General features: G+C 38.8%; 1 protein-coding gene across 9 annotated transcripts in view; it reads right to left on the bottom strand.

Annotated features, from left to right (window-relative positions):
* Positions 1-27,457, bottom strand: part of rgs3a (regulator of G protein signaling 3a) — a 209,406-nt gene that overhangs the window by 75,751 nt on the left and 106,198 nt on the right. The window contains exon 1 of one of the 9 annotated variants that reach the window (XM_079606421.1): positions 14,475-14,841. The exons of 7 other annotated variants lie outside the window; for them this stretch is intronic. In XM_079606421.1, the coding sequence (XP_079462547.1) occupies positions 14,475-14,489 (15 nt within the window). In that variant the 5' untranslated portion in view covers positions 14,490-14,841. Of the gene's footprint in view, positions 1-7,803; positions 8,096-14,474; positions 14,842-27,457 lie in introns of those variants that run through there. One more of the 9 variants, XM_079606422.1, reaches the window with a different exon arrangement.

Raw genomic sequence — 27,457 nt, 5'->3', positions numbered from 1 at the left:
GCGGGACGAGACTGACGGCCGCGGGAGAACGGCGAGCGGGACGAGACTGACGGCCGCGGGAGAAAGGCGAGCGGGACGAGACTGACGGCCGCAGGAGAACGGCGAGCGGGACGAGACTGACGGCCGCAGGAGAACGGCGAGCGGGACGAGACTGACGGCCGCAGGAGAACGGCGAGCGGGACGAGGCTGACGGCCGCGGGAGAAAGGCGAGCGGGACGAGACTGACGGCCGCGGGAGAAAGGCGAGCGGGACGAGACTGACGGCCGCAGGAGAACGGCGAGCGGGACGAGACTGACGGCCGCGGGAGAACGGCGAGCGGGACGAGGCTGACGGCCGCGGGAGAAAGGCGAGCGGGACGAGACTGACGGCCGCAGGAGAACGGCGAGCGGGACGAGACTGACGGCCGCGGGAGAAAGGCGAGCGGGACGAGACTGACGGCCGCAGGAGAACGGCGAGCGGGACGAGACTGACGGCCGCAGGAGAACGGCGAGCGGGACGAGACTGACGGCCGCAGGAGAACGGCGAGCGGGACGAGACTGACGGCCGCAGGAGAACGGCGAGCGGGACGAGACTGACGGCCGCGGGAGAAAGGCGAGCGGGACGAGACTGACGGCCGCAGGAGAATGGCGAGCGGGACGAGGCTGACGGCCGCGGGAGAATGGCGAGCGGGACGAGACTGACGGCCGCGGGAGAACGGCGAGCGGGACGAGGCTGACGGCCGCGGGAGAATGGCGAGCGGGACGAGGCTGACGGCCGCGGGAGAACGGCGAGCGGGACGAGACTGACGGCCGCGGGAGAACGGAGCGAGGCCGGTGACATGATTACTGATGAGCGGCGCCTGTGAGACGCACCGGTCTCGCATCTCTCACGGAGGAGCGGGAATCTTCTTAGCAATGTTAAAACGCACATTAACCGATCACTTGTTTAGCGTTCATGTAAACACTACATTCAGATTCACCGATCGGGATGAATTCAGTTAGATTGAAACAAAAGGTGTGCATGTAAACAATGAATGGCGGCTGCAGAAAGCAAAAGCCGAATCCCGGACATTTTGGACGATCTCGACGGCCGGACATGTCCGGGAAAAAGAGGATGGTAACCGCTACTACTCCGCTTTCTAAACACAACAAGAGCCTGTTAGCTTAGCTTCCAAATAAAAGATGGCTGACACTATTTGTAGTTTCTGTGAGTGAGATCCCTCCTCTATGGACGGGCTGAAAACATGCGGATCTAGCGCCTCCTACTGGCTGTAGTCTCTCGCCTCTGGCCAAAAAAGCCTCCGATGACGCAAAATGAAGATTTTTTTCGTCATCTGAGGATACGATTTCCTTCCTAACATTGTTCAGGATTCAGACACACTGAGTCTCTTTTAGACTGCAGACTCATCTCTTTAGCCAAGCATACACATAATTCATTAATTATATAAACACGTGGTTACGCATTAATTAGTGTAATAGAGTTGGTACTTAACCCCTTAAGCGGCACCCCCTTTTTAGACATGAAAATGCACATTCTGAACTTAAATGGTTGTAATTCAAGAATGCTTTGGAATATAGATGTAAGATTGGTCTCGTTTTAAAGAAGACATTTGGCAGATTTTTGTAGAAGTGAAATAAATTAAGAAAGTTAAACAGAAAAAAAGTTATATAGTTTATGAAAATGTACAATGTTAAAAATTTTATTATTCATATCTTATAGAAAATATATATTTTCAAAACCTGGAGGACTCTAAAAATGCAAAACAAAATCAAAGCCAAAAATCTGAACAAGTTGTGTTTCAAATGTTAGGTTGATATCTCAAAAAATAAGCGTTCAGTGAGATTTAGTTTGGGCGCAGTACCACACTTCTCCACTAGTTGACATTACTGCCCATATAAGGGCGCCTCCATTTCCATATGTTGTGTGAGTGATCTGAACCATTATTTTTACAATTTTCATACAACTTATGAAGTAGACATCCTATTCAGAAGTAGTGTTGGAAGTTTGGCAGATTTTGAAATGAATTCAACCTCTAAGAAACACAAAAGATCACGTGTGTGCATTATAGCTCGCTGGCACATCACTAATGCTGAATCTATTATTGTTTTCTTTATATTTAAAACATTTTTTTACACCTTTTTTTCTAAAAGAATTGAATGGATGCTATCTTTTGAACTCTTGGCATGAAAACAAACTGAGGTTTCTACCATTCTTTCATGATTTTTCATGTTCATCACTATTTCAAAATAAAGGTCTGAACACGCCTTAGGAGGATGAACATATTCTTGTTGCAAATTGATAAATTACGGCTCCTCTGTCACCAAAATCAGTCACCAAATATGTAAACTAGAGAGTGTAAGCTTTCAAATGATATATAGTTTGTCAAGATTAGTTTAGGTTTAGTATAGGATATTACTGTTTTAAAATATGTAATGGCAATGCCAATAAGGGGTTAAAATATAACTTTGATTTAAACATATGCAATATAACTCAATTTCTTTGTCTGGAGCATGTACTGTAGTGTTGGTCAGGTGCTTAAAAATATATTTCCTACAAATGCATATAAAATAATCAATAATGTAATATCCCACAACACCCTAATCAATATTTTGTTAAACTAGCTTTATGATCATACAAACATTGATACTGACTAGATTTTTTTTTTTTTTTTTTTTTGTCGGGAAGGGAACCGAGAAGCTAAAAACAAAAAAATAAATCTTGATTTGAAGCAACTAGGAATCTCTTCTAATCACAGTATCATAACACAGAGCATTGATCAAACCGCTTCTTTCTGTTTTAAAGGATCCTGTCGCCAGGAATCGACCAATGAATAATGTTGGTGAACATTAATGTTGGGATGATTGATAAATCAATGGGACACTGAAGTTAATTGTCTGCTGTCCCGGTGGGTTCGTGCTCGGGAATCATTGGGCGAGACATGTCTTTACAGCGGCATCGGGACAGCATTAGAAACAGCAGATTAAAGGAGTAACACCTCGCAGCGGACACAACGTGCCTCGCACACCAAAACACCAGCAGATCACCAGAGGAATGGAGACCATACACACTAACACACACTCTCAGAAAAGAAATGTGCAATTGTGGCGTACAGCGTCGAGTCACTGTGGCACACTGCAAAAAATGACTTGTGTGTCTTGTTTTCCAGTACAAATAACACTCTTAAATCAAGATACATTTACTTGTGAAGCACAATAAGATACATACGATATTAAGTCTTGTTTTCTGGAAAAAAATATCAAAATTAAGTGAGTTTATTCTTAAAACAAGAAAAATATCTGCCAATGGTGGACAGAAAAATTAACTTAATTAAAATGGAAAGCAAGTTTTTTTTTATTTTTTATCTGGTCTCAAAATGTATAGTACAAAAACGATAACTACATCATTCATGAAACTTTTATAGGAACATTTTGGCAAAAAAAAAAGTAACATTGCCATAATGTTTGCAAAAATGAATGTTTTCTTGGCTCTATTTGTGGACTAAAAAAAATGTAGGGCCTGGTGGAAACGATTTTTCTAAATATAGTCCTTTTTTTATAGGGGTTTTATGAGTTTAAAGTGAAAATAAAACACACACGTACAGTACCAACAGCTTAGACAACAGGGTTGTGCACCATTCAGAACACAGAAAATACAGTCACACTTTAATTTTGCCTCAATAAACTCCTAATTACTTGTTGTAATTAGTTGTTAAGTTTATTAGAAAGAAATAAGAGAAATGTATACGGGTTTGGAACAACTTGAGGATGAGTGTGAATGATGACAGAATAATGTTAACAGACTATTGCAACAATTAATTCAATTAATTTTACAGAATTTCACTTGGGCCAATTAAAAAATTTAGATGTGACCAGACACTAGAATATTTTGACTTGGAGAGGTTTTTTTTTTTTTTTACAGTGTTGGGTGAACTATCCCTTTAAGGGAAATGTTCGAAAATCATTTTTTAAATATATTTAAGCCGGGTATTTGCTGATTTGTTGACATTATCCAATAGCACACAGCCTGTGAATAAATAAAAATCTATCACAGGAAAAAATCTGCGCAAATTTAGATTTGGACTTTTTCCAGCAGGATGCAATAAGAAAAAACTGTTATAATTAGGGTTAATAATTTCATGTTGACCTTACAGAAGTCCCATTTGTAAATGTAATTTGTAATATTCATTTGTAGTCTCAATATTTTCAATAAAGTAGCTTTATTAGTGTTTCTTTCTCCTATTCTATCCTATGAACAACCAAAAATTCACATCACTGTGAAATATGACTGAGGTAATTGTTGAATAGTTGCCAGCAATCGCTTTCTCATAGACATTTTAGTGGAATCAGGCATTATGTCTCACGTTTAGCAAGCAGAGAAGATTGTGGAAGCCCACAAATAGAGCCATAAAATATTTAACAGAGTAAAGAAAACAACCTTTACCATTTTTACGGCTATTAGACGCAATCTTTCTGCTACCGAGGCCCAATATCTTCCTCCACTCTCAGAGAGAGAGACATGAGGCAAGATTAATCAAACACAGAAGGTCAGGGACACACAATGCTTGATTAAGGTCACACAAAACATCACAAAGTCATTCGGCCCAATAAAGACGCCCGCTGCAGTCATTAACATGGCCGCCGCGGGGAAGCCTCGCTGTGCTGATCCCTCGTGTCCAATCTCACACAAACAAACACGGCTATGTTGCGAAACGACAGAAGGGAAGTGAAATGTTGCAAGCCATGTTACAAAATATTATTATTACAAAACAAAATATCTAACATTATTTGAACAATACTCCTGCCTTAATGATGTTTCCTCGAGGGACGACCACGACAACTCTGTAAAAAAATATTTTTTTATGATTTGTTATCACAACTTTTTATCTTTTGTCAAATCAACTTCGATAACTACTGTGTGAAGATAACATACTATTTTGAGTTTCTGTTTATTAAACCATTCTTCTTTATTTTATTAACAAAAAATGTTAATTACAACGAACTCAAAATTTTAAGTTAACAAGTTATATTGCTTTTTTAAGTTAAACCAACATTTTTTTTTAAAGTGAAGAGGGAAAAAAAGATAAATGCTAGCGAATGATAGCAACGCGGCGAGTAGGAATTAGCATTAAGCTAATAAGCACTGATAAAAATTGTGTTGTGGTTAAGTTAAATACTATAGAAAAAAACTATGTAATTTACATGAAAAGGCAATAATAATAAAAAAACTAAGTAAATTCTATATTAGTTCTCAACTCAAGCGTGTAGAAATGAACGCGTAAATAACAACGTTATAAAATTACTCAACCTTTCTGATACTGGTGTTCCCATCATGCACTGGGCCTTGAATAATTAATGAGGTTGATTTCTCACAGTTTTCCGGCTGTATTTACACTGTTTTTATCATTGCTTGTGTTGTTATGTTTAGTAACTTGCCATTTTGTGACATTTGGATTCATTTTCTACTCAAAATGACACATTCAAACACAAAAATTATCTATCAAATGTTACCGTCATTGTATATTGTCTACCAAGTAGACAGGTAGGTCTCTGCGTTCACACACATGACTTCTAAAATGTAGATATGGTAATACACACTATATCTGTTATATTAATTACTTGGATGTTTCTAAGTAAAGCATACACTTTAAAAGTGTGGTCTGTTCAATGTTATATTGTCTGAGTGAAATGTAATGCAAAGGAGACTTCACCTAAACAGATATTACTCAACCTTTCACTAGCCAAGTTATTTTCTGTGTTACTTTCACTTAACTTAGTTAAGTAGCGTTTACTTAACTCCGTATGTGAAATTTACTTAAAAAATATTCATGCAATAACTTGCCAAAGTAAATAGTTTTCTTCAGTGTTTCCGGAAGTCATTCGCTAGCTCCGCCTTCTCGATGATATCACATACGGCGTTAATAACGGCAAGTGATGATTGGTCGAGAAGCAATGCGTAGTCTTGTCCACGACAAGCATTGAGGAGTCAAAATTGACACGGTGACTATCGTAACTGACAAAAATATTGTGTAGTCTGCATCCTTTATAAGAGTGCAGATTTCAAATATGAGATTACAGATTGCCAAAATTGCCAAAATTTGTGATCACAAATTGTTATAATGTGAGACCTTGATGAGTGCAGTTCATGAGCAGAGAGAGCTCAAGGCACAGATTATTGGGAACACTTCTGCGACTGCATGTGACCCTAGGGGGACTCCATACTTTCTCATGCGGCAGTAAATAGAATTCACAAAAGGGAATAATGTGAATTATCTCTTTAACGGCGTGGAATCGTCTGGATCTTACAGTATATGCAGTGTTGACATGTGCCGTGTTCATTACTCTAATGTGTTTTTACCAGTAGTTTGAATTATGTGTTGCATTTTTAAAGGCTAAAGGAAATTTTGCATTAAAAGACTAAACTGTCAAATAACATATTGGAGATTATAATGATACCAAGTTTTCCCAGAGGTGAAAATTAACTTTAGTGTTAAATTTGACTTTTAGCATGGTTAAAATAACTAGCAGTGATTAGCATTCTCCATCGCTAAGACCGATTTCCATGAATTAGATTAATGCTGATCAGGCTCGGAAATGAACGGGCTTCACGGGAAACAAATCCCCCTATGCAAATGCAATTATACTTAATTGATCATTATCGCAATTAAAGTTACTTTAAGCTACTCTTTTTTTTTTCATTGAGCACTTCATTGATGAGGATCGTTGTTTGCTGTATATAATGTATTCCCAGTTTGAATAACCATTTTGTTTTTCCACAAAGATAAGCTATAAGTTAGTTTGTCCAATCTTGATTTAGAATATGTAAAAACACAATAATCTAATTCATAAATGGTTCTCAACTTGTTCTGTAAGAATAACACAACTTTGCCTGTTGAATATTATAGGTTGTATTTTTAAACAGTTGGAATATTTTGGAAGTTAATTTTTATTTTATTTTTATTTATGTAAAAAAAAAAAAAAGCAACAAAAAAGATCATCAGCAGATGACCCAAATAATAGTCATGTTCAAAGGGGGTTGGAAGAAGTTAGTATAAATATGAAAGGTGAATATGGATTATTAATTTTTTATTAATGAAAATGTGTTTGAAATGTTTTAAACTGAAATATTCACAGTTTAAATATACAACCATGTTGAATTTCAGCCCATTAAAAAATGCAAGCCCTAAAAATACAATGCATTAAAATGCAAGACTGGTTAATGCAATGCATCTTTTTTTCAACAGGCTTTTTTATTTCAAAAACATTTGGCATTATTTTACTTCCATAGTGTAGCCTGCAAGAATAACACAACTTGAGCTTGCATGGACTTTTTGCACACGTTTGTTCAAAATCTGATGATTATTCCATGGGCAAGAAAATATAAGCGTCTCCAACGAGCCCACATGGTCGAATGCCACAAATTTCGATGTCATTAGTGTCATACAAACACTGCAGAACTTTAAAAGATTGTCAACATAAGCACGTAATAACTTTACAGCTGTTGCTCTTAGACAGCAGTGAAACTAAAGAGACTTTTGCTCATCTTTTACACCTGACAAAAGACCCCAGTCTCTCACATTAATGTCTCAAACTGCGCTCAGATTTGCCGAGAGCCTGACAGAAGCCAGAGATCTCAATACACACTCAATATTTCAACACCACAATCATTTTATATGGTTCTATATTCGGCCTCGGTTTCAAGAGTTAGCCCGCGACAAAGTCGATGCCTCCCGAGATTTTACTCTCAAACAAGGAATAAAACTGACATACACACGCACATACTCGGACACACAAGTAAAGAAGTAAAGCGCACCATAGACACACTCACCATCAGAGCGAACACACAGCCAAAGACACGAGAATCAGACCCTGGTCACATGTGCATCGGTGTGTGTGTGTGTGTGTGTGTGTGTGTGTGTGTGTGTGTGTGTGTGTGTGTGTGTGTGTGTGTGTGTGTGTGTGTGTGTGTGTGTGTGTGTGTGTGTGTGCCAGACCAGGTTAGCGTGCATGCAGATTCAAGTTTCTTCTGCAAGATCACAAGAAGTGCAAGAAAGAAGAGAGACAGGAAGAATCTAGTGGTCGGACAGGCGACACCCTCTTCACATAAACACATCATGAGTGGAAAGAAGAAGAAGAGAGAGAGAGAGAGAGAGAGAGAGAGAGAGAGAGAGAGAGAGAGAGAGAGAGAGAGAGAGAGAGAGAGAGTGTGTGTGTGTGTGTGTGTGTGTGTGTGTGTGTGTGTGTGTGTGTGTGTGTGTGTGTGTGTGTGTGTGTGTGTGTGTGTGTGTGTGTCTTTCAAAAACACACCATTAAGCGCAGATCGCTCACCCTAGCCTCACTCAAGACATCATGCCACTTGGCTGGACTTCTATGTCCGACTGAACACACACTCATTAGCGTCCACCACACACACACACACAGTCGCCCTATCTGCTCTGTTTGCGCTGCTCAAAATGGCCTGGAAAGCAGAAACTTACGAATGGCAAACAAGCGCAAACTAGTTGAAATGCTACTAAAAACTACAGCTGCGAAGTAAAGTGTGTAAATCTACGAGTCCTCTCTGAAAAACAAACATATTACATACACTCTGAAAAATGCTGGGTTGTTTCAACCCAATTTTGGGTCGAATATGGACAAACCCAAATGTTGGGTTAAAAATGTAATTAAAAAATTTAACCCAACGGCTGGGTTTGTCCATATTTGATCCAAAATTGGGTTGAAACAACCCAGCATTTTTTAGAGTGTACAAATACACACACTGTGATCATATGAACAGGTGTCACGTATTATTATAGAAGGGTTTGTTTTTGATTCCTCTTTTCCTGGGGATTTATTATGATTTTAAGCTAATAAGTTGGAATTTGAATAGAATTGGCCACAGCCTTCAGGATGATTTATATCTGATGGTTTGAGGAATCCTACACTGACAGTAAAGGCCCCAACACACTTTAAGCTAGGGCTGTAAACGATTTTGGGTTTGATTAATCGTGATTAATCGTTTACAGCCCTACTTTAAGCCAAATCTGTGTGACGTCGTTCTGAATAAAGTCATGCCAACAAGGAGGAGTTCGTATTGAGAGTTCGAAACAGCTTGACACTAGCCTGGGAAAACCCAGACCACTTCCGGCAAATTTAGATTTGCTCTGCAAGTGGGTCTGGCAAAGAGCCCATTGAAACCCATTTCCAATCCGTCGAAATCGCGGCACCAATCAGAAACGTTGGGGCGGGCTTTACACGATGACGACAGAGCAGCGATGGTGACGCAGATTTTGTACATTACAGAGATGGATGCCGCCGTGGAAAATCACTCGTTCGAATCAGCTATCGCGTCTGTTTCAAGCGATTTAAAATTGTCATTTACAAAAACGGCAAAGTCGTCAGAAGCCATTGCTACATCTTCCTGAAAAACACAAACAGAGAATTGACCGTTCGCAAAAGCCATGCCCCTTAGTTATTGTTTACTACGCCCGTCATTAAGTGATTGTTTTTGGAGTAATGAAGCGACATATCCTCCAGTGCACGACAGAAAGTATAGACAGAATAGCGCACGGGAGCACATGCACAAAACAGTTTTGTAAAATTATTTATCAGTCATTTTTATTTGATCATATATCATTTTACAAAACTGTTTTGCGCATGTGCTCCCGCGCGCGCTATTTCAGTCACAACACTGCAATCAGAGGACGCGCTGAACCATCAACTCTCTGTTCTCTTCATTCATAACTCGTACTGAGAAGGATATATTTGTGTAAATAGTCGTGCAACTGCGCGAACTTTGTTTTGAAGTTTAATGCTTGAGTTCCAGAGGAATTTGTAACTGTGTTCCTGTTCAACCACATCAAAGTTTCGTAATTAGTAAGTCCGTGCTTTTTCTCTTTTTCTCTCTTGTTTTCTGACTGGTGAGGGGGCCGCAGTGCCGTAGTGAAACGGTGTTAGTAGGCTACATGTAGCCTATTTTTTTTAATTATAGTTGCAAGCAATCATAAAATACAGCATATGAAAAAAAAAAAAAAAGTTGAGAAACGGACCTCGGGTCGGGCTTAAAATATATAACCGTAGTGTTCGGGTCAGGTTAAATTATTTAGGGTACGGGCCGGGTTCGGGCTTAAGTTTTAAGCCCGTGCAGACCTCACTGCCATAGACGCATCGTTTCACTACCTTGCTGAAATCGCAATGTTTGACGGAGGTCCTTCTCCTTACAGTTGCTGAGCTAGGATTGGACGAGAACCGTTCGAGGGCGGGGTTTTGCGTCTCAGATGTTTCTCCGTCGCTCTGATTGGTTATAGATCCATCCAATTGCGCCCAGAGCCATTTGAGCGACGTCCGTTGGTGACGCCCCTGTGGAAATGAATTGTCTATGGAGCTTTGCCAGACCCTTACTCAGTTACAACTGAGAGTGGTCTGGGTTTTCCCAGGCTAGCTTGACACAGCAAACTTTCGGGAAACGTTCGCTCCAACTGCTAAACACCTTTAAACTACCATAATCTGTGGTGATGATGTAATAGGTGGGCGTGGCTCTGAGGCTCCGCCTTCTTTGACGTGTAATTTTCCAGTTAAAGGTGCATTAAGTAACTTTTCATGTTAAAAATACCCATTTTCTAACCCATACATGCTTAAACAATTGCCTGATGGGCTGAATGAGCCCTTCTCTGATCACTGAGATTGTCTGTAAAATAAATAAGAGGGATTCGGGCCGAATTTGAGACTGGGCGTGACGTCATGCGCGTTCACGGCGCGCTCACATAGCGATGTCTGGCAGGTTTGTGTATTCGCCGGCATTCTCCGTAGAAGATGGATTGTAAGAGACCTGCTTGTCGTTCATTTCAAACACCAACGCAAACTCCATGTACGATAAAAAAAAAGAAAACTTGTGTCTAATGCGTGCACATCTCTGGCTGCAGTTTCGCTTGCCGCCAGAGGTGGCATAGTTCTGCAAAAACTCACAATCTTGCTCTATGCATCTTTAATGTCTTCTGTTCAGTCCGTCGAGTTCAGAGCGAGAATGAAAACATGAACCACTATGAAAACCTTTTCACAATATTCTAATTTTGAATTTGGGGTTTTCATAAGCTTTTAATCATCAAAATTATAACAAATAAAGGCTTGAAATATCTCACTTTGCATGTAATGAGTCTATTTAATATATTAGTTTCACCTTTTAAGTTGAATTACTGAAATAAATGAACTTTTGCACAATATTCTAATATTCTCGACACTGTAACTTAAAGACACTGATACTGTTTTTTTCATGTTTACTACTGCTTGCTTTTAAGTAATCTATACAGTGCTATATAATTGCTTTCTGAACTGCTGTTTTCTCACCGCTGTCATCTTATGTATTTCAAACTTTTTTTTACCCCTAAGTGATTAACTTTACCATAAGTATACTGCGGCCTTGAGAAGCACTTCCAACCAAGCTGACATTAGAACAATAACACGAGCCGGTAAGCATCATATCTGTTGCTGTGGGTCAGATCATATTTTGGCACGGGTCCCTTCTTGATTATAGACTCTCCACAGTTTGAAGTTTCTTTGCTTTAAAGGGATACTTCACCGATTAGCATTAAGCTTTGTGTCAGTAGAAACCCGGTAGTATTTTCGAATGATCGTGCTTCCCCCCACCCATTTAATTAATTTAAATTAATTTATCAACTAAATCATCACGGAGACTCACGATAAAACGGCGTCTTTTCAGTTTCGAGTCGACTAGTAGCCTAGTTGTGTCATTTCTCCCGATACTGGCCTCTGTAACCGGTAGGCGTGGTTTGGGCGTGGCCTCGTAGGGCAGCGAAGCAAGTGCATTCTGGGAGTTGTTGTCTTTCATCCACATGAGCCAAAAATACATTTTCTGGCTTTTCTCCGTCTAGAAGGCACCAACTTTAAATAATTTCACATTTCTACTACATACATGACCCAATTTAAATACACATTCATCTTTCCAGCGGTGAAATATCCCTTTAACAGTACCGGTGGGTTAAAACTGGCCATGCTAGATAGCAAACTAAATTCAGTGCAACACTATTTACTGTAGCAATGAGCCACAATGCTGCGCTAAGACCTTCTTTTCTATGTTCACAGATATTACATACAACGAACAACATAAACTGTGTGTTTTCCACCAAATCAGATCCAACATTTAAACATGTAGACTTCCTGGGATGAACAAAGCCATCGAAACAGATTCAATTTGCCATTCGTCACCACAGAAACCCACCATATTGTTTTGAAATAAAATATATATTCACATAAAAATGTAGCCTACTGAATATAAAATAATTTGAGTAAATTAGAGCATTATTTTAAATGAAATATTCTTTGACCCAGTGTCAATCAAAATAAATGTATTGTCCCCCTGGTGAAAATAAAGCTTTTTAGTGTTGTTTATGTGTCTATGTGGTGTTTTTAATACGCTTTAAGACAAATCATGTGTAAGTTCATAAGTCGACAGCATTGCTGAGTATTTTCTGCTTAAAACTGCAGTGAACCAAAGACAGTCTCAAAAACACGGTTTGAAATCGCTGGTGTTTCTGACGTCACAAACTACCTTGACCAATCAGATCAACGTGTGATCGTCAACCAGTGGATCTCTGAGCGGAGTGAGTGAGTGGAGGCGGGGCTCATTTGCATATTCATAGAACCGCGTATACTAAATGAGGCAATGGTGTCGAGTTACATTCAAGATATTTTAAGGCATGACGACATTTTTTCAAGGATAAAAACTTTTAAATATGTCATTTTGGTGATCAAAGATGAGTTTTAAGGGATAACATTATTGAATTCAGGGGAACTTTATATATGACATATATATATATATGATTTGATTTAAAAGAATGGCATTTAAGACACTGATTATCATCCACTGTTTCTAGACAATAATTCAAACAGAAAATGAAAATATTTATTTATTTGTTTATTTATTAACTTAAACTCAAATGGTTTGGTTCATATTAGGAACAGAACTTTAGTTTAGGGTCCAATTCTCACAAGTAACTAGTTGCTTATTACATTGCATATTACTATGATATTGGCTGTTTGTTAGTACTTATAAAGCACATATTAATGCTTTACTTTGCATGACCATACATCTCATAATCATACCCAGTACATAAACTTAACAACCAAACAGTAATTAGGAGTTTATTGAGGCAAAATTAAAGTGTGACAGTATTTTCTGAATTCTGAATGGCCTGGTGTCTAAGAATGTACTTGTGTGTTTTTTATTTTCACTTTAATCTCATTTTAGCATTTCCCCTCCTATCTCTAGCTTTGCACCTTTATAGTTCCTCCTTCCCGTGTGAAATAAGAAACAAGGGTTTTGGTTTCTTACATTGAACACAAAAGTAAATGTGTATTCTACGACGTGCAACAATTGAAATGAAAAAAAAAGCAACACAAGCCGCTCTTAAACCTAATTTGTCATTGTGTGCATTCCAATAGGACGTGTCACACCACAGCAAACACCATCGACTGAGTTTGTCTCATCACTGACGTGAAACCTAGCATGACACATCCTGACACACGGCATCTTTAAATGTGTGCAAGCAACGAAAGGGAAGATTTTGAATCAGTAGGGACGTAATTATTGGGTTTGTTGCTCACACAACAACTACTGAACGACTTCAAATATATCACATGAACTACTGTACTTTTATAGCACTTTCTTTGTAATACCACAGGAAGTGTTTAAGAACAACAAGTTGAGAAATGTCCTCTTCAAATGAGTGCGCTTTCTTAGTCTCCTGCACATTTACACACACGTCTGTCTCATATAGTTACAGTTTACCTCGCCACAAGAGCATTGTGGGAAATGTACAAGTCAGCGGCTGCCCGGTCATATAAACCTCATAAAGCAATCTATCATCACGTAATCTTTGCTGTATGTGAAAACTACAGCAAGAAACTTTATTTAACAATTTTTCACTTGCTTATCTCAGCAAACGGCACTTATAACCAATAAAACACACACACACATAAAATATGAGCATGTTAAACATTTCATATATATGGTGATCATCACTCATCATAAAATATTACTTCCTAAAAAGAAAATAAATCCAAAATAATATCCACAAAATATACGTATTTTCGTATACATGAAGCTTATCATTTTTAGAAGTAAACATAAAATATGCATCAGAAAACCGTAAAAGAAAGCAACTTAACCATATTAAATTCAACTAAAAATCAAAAATAATTATTGAAACTTGCGTTAGAAATAAATAAATCTGCATTAGAAAAACTTCAAGCAATTAAAAAGAAACCACATATTTTAAGTCTAAAGCTCTATGTTTAAAAATATATATACATATAAAATGTATAATCTTTACTGAAACCCATTGTGATATTCAGTGAAACAAACTGCGCATACATGTCGATGTCAGCTACACATTTAATACAATAAAACTGATCAAATAGCAAGGTAATGTATTCCCGTCTTCCCGGTCACACACACACACACACACACACACACACACACTGTTAGCTGTAAAGCAGGTGTACCTTGAATACAGGCATCTGTCCGCTCTCTCACATGTGCCGATCCTCAGTCCGGTCCGGTAAACGCCTCCTCCTACTTCTGTCTAGATATGCAACTTCCCTTTTCTGTGTCTGTTTTCTTCTACCTGTTTCTTTCACTCTCTCTCTCTCTCTGTGTGGATTTGTCTCACTCTCTCCTCGGTTTTATTACATTTGCTGCAGACTGTGTGTGTGTGTGTGTGTGTGTGTGTGTGTGTGTGTGTGTGTGTGTGTGTGTGTGTGTGTGTGTGTGTGTGAGTGTGTGTGTGTGTGTGTGAGTGTGTGTGCATGTGTGAGTGTGTGTGTGTCAGCGGCTGCTCTGAGGCGCGACTGTGCTGCTGAACAAAATGACTAGAGAGAGAGAGAGAGAGAGAGAGAGAGAAAGAGAAAGAGAAAGAAAGAGAGAGAGAGAGAGAGAGAGAGAGAGAGAGAGAGAGAGAGAGAGAGAGAGAGAGAGAGAGAGAAAGAGAAGAAAAGAGAGAGAGAGAGAGAGAGAGAGAGAGAGAGAGAGGACATGTGCAGTCACACACACTCTCTCTCTCTCTCTCTCTCTCTCACACTCTTCTCTCTCTCTCTCTCTTTCTCTCTCTCTCTCTCTCTCTCTCTCTCTCTCTCTCTCTCTCTCTCTCTCGAGACAGGCCGCTGTCCCGCACTGCTTGCTGTTATTTTTAGAAGCGGCCGAGTCGTGAATCAAAAGCTCGCAAAAGAAACAGGCACATGTCATACGCCAGCAGATCTCTGTCACACACACACACACACACACACACAGACACACACACACACACACACACACAGGTATGTGTGCACATTTCATCAGCCCTGCTGCATAAAAACTGCAAGTTGTTTTATTTTTGAGAGGTCATTACTGAGGGAGGCTGCACGTTGTGTTCTCATAAACTAAGGTTTTATGCTACACATTATAAAAAAAAAAAAAAGTATTGACTATTCAGCAATAATGACCAGAGAGAAAGCCGTCTGATCTATAGATACGTGATCGATCCCAACGCGAGGTCGTGTGAAACCTTCAGTCCTCCAACGATCAGTTGAATCCGAGACGTCACATTCATCACAGAGTTGAAGCCTTGAAAGGCATTCGCAATTTTGGGAGACTTGACCGAGTTACAAACGTGTCAGTTCTAATGTCTGCACATCAGTCTCATTAAAGTCTCATAGACCCTCTCCTGAAATACATTCATTCGTCAGAAAGCAATAAATGAAACTGTCTCAGGAACCATTACCATAAAACACATCTGCCATGCAGGACTGGCGTTATAAATTGTAGACAACCAAAACAAGATCCATCAAAGGCTGAGTATCCCGTTGAAATCTTTTTAAGAGTTTTTTTTTTCTTTTTTTCTAATATCAATCATCATTAGATCAGAAGACAATGTGGAGAAAATTAGCTTGGTCCATAATTCATGAAGATCTGGACTTTAAAGCTCTTAAATGGGATAATTCACCTAAAAATGAAAATTGTGTCATCATTTATTCACCCTCATGTTGTATCAAACCTGTACGAGTTTCTTTCTTCTGTCGTACACAAAAGAAGATATTTTTGAAGAATGTCGGTAACCAAACAGGTTTTTAGGTGAACTATCCTTTAATATTTTGTACTTTGCCCTTGTAAAAAAAAAGTTCCATAGTTTTTAATTGTGGCATTTGTTAAAACTATAATATGACAATTGATGGCTCTTCATTACCATACTTATAGGCCCATGTTTATCAATTTTAAAAAACAATCTATATTACTTTCTATAAAAAAAAAATAGCCAAAAAAATGTGATTCATTTGTGTAAGGGTGATCATGAGTAGTTTAAACAGTATGTCCAACCCGATCTCACGGCAATTCGTATGAATTTTACGAGGTGGCTAATTCGTACAAATTCATACGACCTCACTTGTACAAATTAGAAAGATTTTTGCTAAATCGTACATATTTTACAAGTTGCCCAACTTGTACGAATGACCTGACTCGCCCCTAAACCTAACCATCACGTGGGTTTAGACAAATCGTACGAATTCGTACGAATGACCTACACCTGACTCCGCCCCTAAACCTAACCATCACGTGGGTTAAGACAAATTGTACGAATTCGTACGAATGACCTACACCTGACTCCGCCTCTAAACCTAACCATCACGTGGGTTTAGACAAAAATCGTACGAACTCGTACGAATGACCTACACCTGACTCCGCCCCTAAACCTAACCATCACGTGGGTTAAGACAAATCGTACGAATTCGTACAAATGACCTACACCTGACTCCGCCCCTAAACCTAACCATCACGTGGGTTTAGACAAATCGTACGAACTCGTACGAATGACATACACCTGACTCCGCCCCTAAACCTAACCATCACGTGGGTTTAGACAAATCGTACGAACTCGTACGAATGACCTACACCTGACTCCGCCCCTAAACCTAACCATCACGTGGGTTTAGACAAATCGTACGAACTCGTACGAATGACCTACATCTGACTCCGCCCCTAAACCTAACCATCACGTGGGTTTAGACAAATCGTACGAACTCGTACGAATGACATACACCTGACTCCGCCCCTAAACCTAACCATCACGTGGGTTTAGACAAATCGTACGAACTCGTATGAATGACCTACATCTGACTCCGCCCCTAAACCTAACCATCACGTGGGTTTAGACAAATCGTACAAATTCGTACGAATGACCTAGACCTGACTCCGCCCCTAAACCTAACCATCACGTGGGTTTAGACAAATCGTACAAATTCGTACGAATGACCTACACCTGGCTCCGCCCCTAAACCTAACCATCACGTGGATTTAGATGAATCGTACAAATTTGTACGAATGGCCTACACCTGACTCCGCCCCTAAACCTAACCATCACGTGGGTTTAGACAAATCGTACAAATTAGCCAACTTTTAATCACTGGTTTTAATGTCAGGCTACAAACAGGCTCTAAACTCAAACTCAAAGGGGTTTCGAATATTTTTATTCTAAATTATTATTTACAGTGGCAAGATTAACAAATAATCAGATGTCGCCCGAACTGAATATTCCAACAACGCTTTGTAGTAATTACTTTATGATTTTTTTCACTGAGAAAATAGTAAACTGCTCACACACAACTATTACAAAAGCTGCAAACATTCCCTGATGCTCAAGAAGGCAACAGGATGCATGGATGTGTGTATAGTTTTTCTTTAATATGCTCAGGGTAATTTGTACTTTTTTGGTCTTCTAGAAGACAGGAACTAAACAAAGCGTTACTGGCAGACTGGGAAGAGAGGAGCTGCAGCAATGAAGAATATGGGAAAAATAATGGTTTTTGAACATTCAAGCATGAGATGAATGCATTGTGCTTCTTTCCTGAGCATCAATGAATCAGTTTGCAGCTTTTTTAATAGTTGTGTTTGAGTCCCTCGAGTGTGAGAAGATGGATCTGTCTCTGCTGGAAAGAGTTCAAATATGCAGAAGATGCTGGAAAACCCAAGAATGTTCTGGATCTGGAGGATTTTTCTGAGGAACATCAGGGCAAACGTGGGACAGAATATCACAAAACATTCATTGGTCATCCAAGACACACAGTATTATGATTCAAGGGTATGTAAACTTATATGAACAGGGCTATTTTTAATAAATTCAGCTATTATTTTGTATTAAACATCGGTTATGTGAAACAGCTTTTTTTAGGAGGACAGTAATAAATAAAAAATAGCATGCATTTTTTTATGATACCTCTTATTTTGTACAAAAAAAAACAAAAAAAATTGACATTTTGTAGATTCTGCAAGGGGATTGTAAACTTTTGACTGTATATATTTTTGGATATTAACTGTTTAACCGTAGATATTTGCATGTAAAATTGACAATAGGGCGGCGAATCAATTAAAAATAATAATTAATAGCACAGGTTTCTGTGATTAATCACATCTTTAAAATGTGTAATCATAAATATTTACATACAAAATCCCCAAAATAATGTTAAAGAGTTATTTTAAATAATATTTGGGTAACTCTTTATAATAAGTATACAATAATAAAGTACTTACAAATCATTTGAAAACTATTAGTTTATTTGTAGTCTCTACACTATTAAAATATTAATAGGCTATTCAAAAGTAAGTTTTTCATTCATTATCACAGTACAGTAATTAAATTAATTATTTAATTAGCTCGTAAAAATAGTTAAATAATATTTTTTATGCTTTGTAAACAACTTATTAACCACATAAATGGTGAACTGTTTAAACCAGTAGTAAAATAATTGTTTATTGTTATTAGAAGTAAATAATCTTCACTTTAGATTAGGTCATGGGAAATCAAATAAAAAAATTTTTATTGGACATTAATTGCATTTAAATTCAGTGTTCTTTATGTTTACAAACACAAAACACACACACACACACACGTAGGGTTTCCATGTTTTATGGGGAATTTCCATAGAAATAATGATTTTATGTGAGAATGTGAGAACTATGTAGGTTAATAAATTTATTAATAAAATAACTTATTATAAAGTGTTAGCAATATTTGTTTACCAATACAAAAAAATTCTGATAATAAAATGAACAAACATTTCTTACATGCTTACATGCTTTTACCCATCTTATCACGCACACACTAATGATAGACAGTAGGTGTGTGTATGTGTGTGCACGTGCATGCGAGTGTGTGTGTGAGCGTGCGTGCGTGTGTGTGTGTGAGCGTGCGTGCGTGCGTGCGTGTGTGTGCACGCGCTCCAGTGTGAGGTAAAGATAGTCCCTGAGTGTCCAGTATGACGCAAGAACCGTTGGGCGGTCAGGGGTTATTTTTAGCCTCCTCCAGGAGTGTCACAGAGCAACGACTGCAGAAAACAATGTTTCTATAATCCCCGGACATAAACCTCCTCGTGTCAAACGTGGGACATCACACAGCGTGTTTATGAATTACTCATGACCTCATGCTGCTGTTCAGAGACTATTGTGCTTCATTAAACACTAAAACACACATTAAACATTAAATAGACCATATACAAGGTCTTGATTTTGAACAGGTTTTCATGCTTGAATGTTCAAAAAACATTATTTTTCACATGTTGCGGCTCCTCTCTTCCCAGTCTGTCAGTAACGCTCTGGTTTGTGTTTCCCGAAAGCATCGTTAGCCAACTATGTTCACAAGTTCAGTCATTATCAGCAGTTCAGCGAGTCTGTGTTTCTCGAAACCATCGTTACAACGAACATTCACACACAGCATCGCAGAGTTGTGTGTGTGAGCGACAGATCTCCACCTGTGGTTAGAAGCAGAGTTTCTAGTTTGCATGACATGTGGACTCAATAAATCCTGATGTTGAGCCAAATAATCAATCTGACATTCAGTGCAGTCTGTGTCTTTTATTTAGAATACATACAAATGTCATTTACGTCTTTTAGTTTGTCAAGAGATTTAAAGTGTAGTGTTTGAAGAGTGCGCATGTGTGAACGAGCTCTAGTGCGTAAGAACGAGACTATGAGTGAATCTGGAAATGAAGCAAAATAACTGAGAAAAATTAGGAATAGTCCTCAGATGCCATGTCTATCATTTATACCAAAACATCTAGCGTTAGTTCGATCTCAAACAGTTTCATTAAAAGTAGTTATTTCTCCACACGTGCGTGACATCATAAACCAACGCTGTTGAACGACCAATTTGCGACAATATGTTTTCGGGAAACAGTCGTGACTCACTAGTGGATTTCTCCAACGATGCATGGTAGTGAAGCAGCAAGTTGCGTTGCTGTACGGGAAACACACACTTTAATCCCTGTCTCTATGAAGCCCCTCCTTCTGAAAAGCACACGGTGCTCTGATTGGTCGGCTGGATCAGTGTGTTGTGATTGGTCAAGCGCTTCCAGCGTGTTTGGAAAGTGTTTGCCAAAAATGTCTTCCAAAATTGGAAAGCACTTTCTCATTCTTGGTCAGTTTAGTGGAATCAAATACTGGATAGTGTTTTGAAGAGTAGCAAGTACACGAGATATCTACTAGCAAATCTGTTTAGTTTTTTTAATTATGTGTGAAATAATCAGCATGTCATATTTCTGGACAAATTTTGAGCAAAAAGTCAACATGCACGTCCATTATTTGGCAGTGTTTTCTCTAGAGCTCTGCGGAGACTGTGGCATTATCTGAATTCCTCACAGAGGTCACAGAGGCATTCGTGGAAAGGACAGGGAACCGTTGTGTTAAATTAGGTTCAGGACATCATTGTCCATCATGTGATATCCTTGGAAGAGCCAGCCAAATAACACATACTCATTATATAAAAAGATCAACTGACACTTCAGTGATACTGTAAGAGCTTCTTCCAAAGACATCCAGCAAGGATATACAAAACAATACTTGAGTAGGAAGTTTCCCAGCAGGCAGTTTTGCGTTTAAACGACGTCTAATAGCCGTCCAAACACAGCCCTGACGTCTGGGCTAAAACAAGGCAAGATGTGGGCTTTCAGTGAACATTTTATAGACATCGAAACCAGAGCCCAAGACTCGTCATCAATTAGATAACAAAGAAATGAAATGAGTGAAGAAATGAAACTAAACACCTTGTAATCACTGTTGACTTTGCTTACATGATGGAATATCATACAGCTCACAAGTTATTTTGGCAAAAACGACGTGTAACCAAACTCAAGGTTATTTTTGTCTAGAAGTGTGTTACTCATAGCCGGACTATATCGGGTCTATAGTTAACCTAGACGGTGAAATTACGGCATTTGCATGCTGGGAACTTTACAATTCTCACAGCACCTCTAATGGTGATCTAACATGCCTTGCATTGTTTTCTATGCCATTAATATTATATATGACCACTCAAATTACTATATTACAACAAAATAACTATTAAAAGAGACATTTAAGTCCCTTTAGTTCAAGTAAACTAGTGTGTTGACCACAGACAACCTTAATTTCAATAAGGTCCAGTTGGGTAAACGCATTAATAACTGCATTAAGAAATAACAGCATAAAACCAAAGTTATGTTTTAAGTTATTGATAATCATCTTTAAAGAATATAAAAGCTGAAATAACAAGTACAGTAAAAATATGCCAGAAAAAGTCAAATAAAACAAATTATAAAAAGGGGGGAAATGAAAAATAACAATCATAATGTGGAAACTGACCAAAAATAATAAAAACTAAACTAAAAATACAAAAACGAATTAGCTGCTTTTGCCATTTGTTGTGTACTTTGTGTTGTTTTAGGATAATTAAACTATAATTTCATGATAGGCAATTTATGAGAATAAAGTCATAACATTACAAGATTAAAGTAACTCATCTAAGGGAACAGTCTTGTAATATACTGTATATCATCTTCTTACTCTTTTGTTTAATGCATGCATGCTTTTTCCTCCCCTTTTCCCTGTAAATGACTCATATTAGAATGGTTGCAACATTTATTACTGAATACGAAGTATACATACAGTGTCAGTTGAATACAACCTATTTTTCCTCAAGATTGTTGTCTGCAAAAGCGCGGGGAATAAAGAATAAAAGAGTAACTGATCACTGAGAGCACACTGTGTTTGTGCTGTAGGACACCGACAGCAGTGGCATCATTACACAGCAATGAAATGAAACGTGTATGGAAGGAAATGACAGTTAGATGACATTTCCCGTGAGTCGCCACATGGCCGTTGATCCAGCTGCTCTCTTGACGGTGTCAGAGCGTGTTTGTGTGTGTGTGTGTGTGTGTGTGTCTGTATGATTCACGAAGCCTCATCATTTCCTCTTATATCGCACAAGAGCATCACCGTGTCAAACGGACACACAGACGTATGCCTGACACAATGTGACTCAACACTGGCTATGAGTTTATTAAATCACACAAATATGTACAAACCATAGTACAGGTTTCCCACACCTATACAGGGAATGCATTGACGTCAGCCGAGCGGCAGAAGAGCGGATGCCTGACTGGATTTAACAGGGGAAACTGCGAAAACGCCAGTAAAGCGAAGGAGTGACAGTGTAAACTAAAGGTTATGCTCGATATAGTGTTATTTACAACTTACCAAAGAATCAGAGATCCAGTGATATTGACACGCAGCAGGAATCATGTTCCCTGACATTTTATATGAGCCTGATTTCAACGCCGGGGAAATACATAAAGCAAATTTGCTTTATATAAATACAATATAGGTAGGTTTAAATCCATGTGATCACTTATATTAATGCTATATATATCATCCAGCCCAAAAAACGTGCCGTTTTTTGTCAGTTAACCTCTTACAATAACAAAGGCGTAGGTTGATGACGCAGTGAATAAGCGGAATTATGGATCTTGTCATCAAGCCGATGGATCTAATAATGTTTATGGATGAGTGAATACATTGATGTTTTTATCATAACTGTGGTGTACAGCAGGGCTCGAGTGCTAATGAGAGACAGATATCAGCGCCACACGCGAGTCCCGCGGATATAAAGGAATGAGGACATTTCATTCTACCGAAATATACCGATATTTTATTACAAAATTCTTACATATTGTAGCTTTAATTGATGAGTTGTCAATAAAATATATAACAATGCAATCTATAGGTGTGGCGAGCAGGACGAGGACGAGGGCCATGAGAGAACGACGCCTTTAATTTTGCACTTGTTAATTTATCTATTTTTTAACATTCACAAAGTTTAATAATAAAATAAACAAATATTGGTTCGGTGGCAGGCAAACACACTTCTGTCTATAGAAGGACACAATCCAGCCGGGATGAAATCAGGGTTTTACAGCCACAACTTCATCGTAAACCAGGAAAGGCAGTGGGTCACGACGGATCTGCCAAGGCTGTGCTAACTGTGCTTCATGTTTCTTGTTGTTGAACACAAATATAATGCACAAATGTAGCATGAGTTTTCTCATGTTTGTGCATATAGTTTTCAAAGAATGAGAGGACATCACACAACTGTGAATAATCTGTGACGGATTGATTTTGACGTCAATGGCAAAAAGTTTGGGCCGTTTTTCATCCTCACTTTGAAAAGTTGATTGGTCAGTTTATTTGGTATAGATTATATGGCTAGCTTACCTTTTTTATTTACTTTTGGCATTGCTTTTTCCCTGCTGTCTGTGGCTATATATGGCAAAACTTGCAACCTATTTTGGGTCAATTTGAGAACCGTGGCCCTAATTCATATCCAACACACACACACACACACTTAAACGGATCTGGCACATGGCACAGCTGCAGTGAAAGACACGACCGGAACGAACAAACAGACAGAACGATGGGAAACAAAGGTGAAGAGAGGCATAAAGCAAAAGAGGAAAGGAAAAAATTAATGAAAAAGAGTGAAAGCTGATTCAAAGGCTGATAAAAGCATCTGTGATCAACACACACCTTCTCTTTCATGTGAATGGAGAGCAGAGAAATAAATAATAGCAGGTGTGAGATCTCAATGAAAGCCTATTGGACTAATTCTGTGTTCCAATCTATGTGGAATATTATATCTCAGACTTCCAACCATATATATATATATTTTGCTGGCTATTCTATAACACAGAGCAAAATAACCAGGTATCAACCGGAAGGATAATTTACAAGGCGTAAGTTTATTTTAAAAAGTGGATGGGACAGGTGTGTGTGGGGGGTGGGGGGTGGGGGGGGCTGCTAAATCAGATGTTAATTAAGTTCTGCTTTTCAGATGTATCAAATACTTATGTAATGCAATAAAATGCAAGTTAATTATTTCAAAATCATACATTGTGTTTTTCTGGATTTTTGTTTTTGATTCCGTCTCTCACAGTTGAAGAGTACCTATGATAAAAATGACAGACTTCTACATGCTTTGTAAGTGGGAAAACCTGCAAAATCGGCAGTGTATCAAATACTTGTTCTACCCACTGTACATGAATGCTCTGCTAGTTAACTGGAGATGTTTTATTTATTTGTATTAGGTAGGCTACATCCGTGCCTCATAATGTTTCAAAAAGTGGTGGGGGACAATATCGATCCTGAGAAAAAGTGGCGGGGACATGTCCCACCCGTCCAACCCGCAAATTACACCTATGCCTTTAAGGCAGTGACACACCAAGCTGATGTCAAAAAACTAGCGGCAACGAATGCCAAAAAGCTGCATTTAAACAAACCGCAAAGACTACAGCCGACTGCCGACTGGCAACTAGCATGTGCGTTCTGCGCCTGCGTGTAAAGAAATAACTATCTAGGGGCATTCGCATCGAGTACTTGAACTTAGTTAGGAACTAGCCTCCAGGGTGGTTCCCAGGGCAGTAAATTAACATTTCCAGAAGGATCTCAGAAGTGACGTAAGCCAAGCTTGTTGTTGTGACTTATATTTTGACGGCGCTCCGCGTTCATTAGTTTACAATCTGTCTAACAGTCCTGTCTTATGCGCTATTAGATAGAACTGTTATATAAAGAAAAAGTATTAGCGTTTGCCGTTTGGTTGGTGCTCAGTGTTCGTAGCTGAGAAGAATCACTGTTTCCCATGTTCGTAGAGTTCATTTGTGGAGTAAATATATAGGCTATAACATGTGTGTATACTGATTTTTTTTTAAATGGTGGGTGCCGGTGTTTTGCGTGCGTTCGGCCCATCAGCTTACACTTAAGTCACTGGTAGTTCCCATTGTGCTGGTTTAGACCGACTCTGAAGCAGAAGCTAAATTAGTTCCTTTAAAAGAGTTTCTAGAACTGAAATCGTTCCCAGTTCACGTGTTTGACCGCCAAAAAAGTGCGCGTACTTCCGCCATTAGTTCTAGGAAAAGGTTCCTCCGGTGCAAAAGCTCCTGATGTCAGCAGGTAATGATAATCTAACTGACTGATAACTGACTCATTCGCTAAGCTGAACAACCAATCGGAGTGATCTCTCTAAATCGGTCGAACTATAGACAACATGAGGAACACACCACAAAAAGTAATCTGACAGACGCTCACAGACGGCCCTACATTGGCCTTTACACACACACACACACCTGTCTCTACAAACAGATCTAGTATCAAAACATGCACTCACTTGTTTTCCTCAAAAGTGAACGTTTATCATTAACCATGTTCACGTGACATCATACATCTCCAAAAAGGGCCAGTGGTTTAATCCAAATCTTCTGAAGCAACACCATCACTTTGTGTGATAAACAGAGCAAAATTAAAGTGGTTCTTGTTGATGCCGTTCAAGCTTATGTTGAAACACACTGTGCCCACGATCTGGAAAGAGAGTGGGTGAAAGATGATTGGATGAGCGACGCAATCCAGAATGAGATTATCTCCCAGTTTGTTCATGCAAAACTCTTGTGCCACAGACTGTGACGTCTGAATATGGACCGACAGTTTTGTCTTCTTTATAACTGAATCAAATTAGTTTCATAATTAAGGAATTTTGACACTGTTACTGAACTGACTTGAGCTGAATAATGACGCTATTGTCTTTTGTAGATGTGCTTTACAGTGGAGTTTAACTCATTTCATAACTGATTCATTTTACACAGTAATTGAAATGAACTGAACCAACACTGAACTGACTTGAGCTGAATAATGACACTTGTCTTCTCTAGATGTGCTTTACAGAAGAATTTGAGCGCTATCTTACATCCGGCGTAATGCAGCGCCAAGCGCGACAAGTGTTTTTTGCTAGTTTCAGCCCGACGCAGTTAGCAAAATTTGATTGCGAAATAATAATAATGTTGCATTATCGAACGTTGTGTCGTTGTGGATTTTGTAGTATTGTATTACTAAATCCCCCGACCACTATGTCGGTCTGAGACAGCGAGACCTACACAAGACCGAGACCAAGACAAGAACAAGAACAAGACCAAGACCAAGACCAAGACCAAGACCAAGACCAAGACCAAGACCGAGACCGAGACCGAGACAAGACCGAGACCGAGACCGAGACCGAGACCGAGACCGAGACCGAGACCGAGACAAGACCGAGACCGAGACCGAGACAAGACCGAGACTGTAGATTTAAAAATCGTGCTTCCCCTTGTTAATTGATTTCATAGAAACAGACACCAATGATTTTGCCAAGATATCTAATTTATTTTACCATTTTATATAAGACATAAGGGAGAGAGCGGATCAGCAACAGATCTTCATTGCATCTCAGTCAGTTTCTCTCTCTCTGCCTAAAAAAGAACTTCAGTTCATATAGGCTGAAACATGTGGTTTCCATTAACATAGCATAGGATGTATATATTATGCTGGTAGAAAAAAACACTGCATACATTCCACTCCAAGACACACACTCTCCAGAATCTCCCAAAGTCTCTCTCACTCATATATGCATTCAAAACGGTATGTGAACAGTATGATTCATAAAACACAATGATTACAAATGATTATGAACGTATATAAAAAGTATAAAAGTATAAAACAGATACATAATACTTCTGATTATGAATATTAATAAAAAATATAATAATAATACTAAAAACAACATTAAAAATATGAGATGTAAGTCTTCAATCCCTCCTCTGGAACTACGGCCGTCAGTTCCACCATCATCCCCAGGTGGCCAACCTATTGAAATGATAGTGAGGAGAAGAAATAACAGACCAAGACATAGACATAGAAGGACAAAAGAATGGAAACAGAAAAGAAAAGAAAAGAAAACAAATAACAAACAACAAAGAACCCCAACCCATGTTATGTCCCCGCATACTATGTGTCATTTAACGTCTATGTGTAAGCATTTAAAATGAACCCCAATCATCTAAGAAAAAGAAAAAACTAATAAATCTTCTGCCGGTGCCTTGACTCGTTAAATACTCCTCAAGTTCCCGGCTCCAAAATAATAAACGAAAATAAACGTTGATGTTAAAGGATCCTATCCCTTGGAGTTGAAAATCAGTAAGCGGGTGTTGAATGTTTGTGAGGTTGTGTTTTGTAGCATGTGTAAAATCTCCTATTTCACACCGTATTTCCCATTCTCAGTTCTATCCATTTGGTTAGTAACAACCAATTTAACAGAATAACTTGCGACCATCTCTAATCAATGTCAATGGAA

This window comes from Phoxinus phoxinus (genome assembly GCF_949152265.1).
Source record: "Phoxinus phoxinus genome assembly, chromosome: 3".
NCBI classification, from domain to species: Eukaryota; Metazoa; Chordata; class Actinopteri; order Cypriniformes; family Leuciscidae; genus Phoxinus; species Phoxinus phoxinus.
This window is presented reverse-complemented; position numbering and strand designations above follow the sequence as displayed.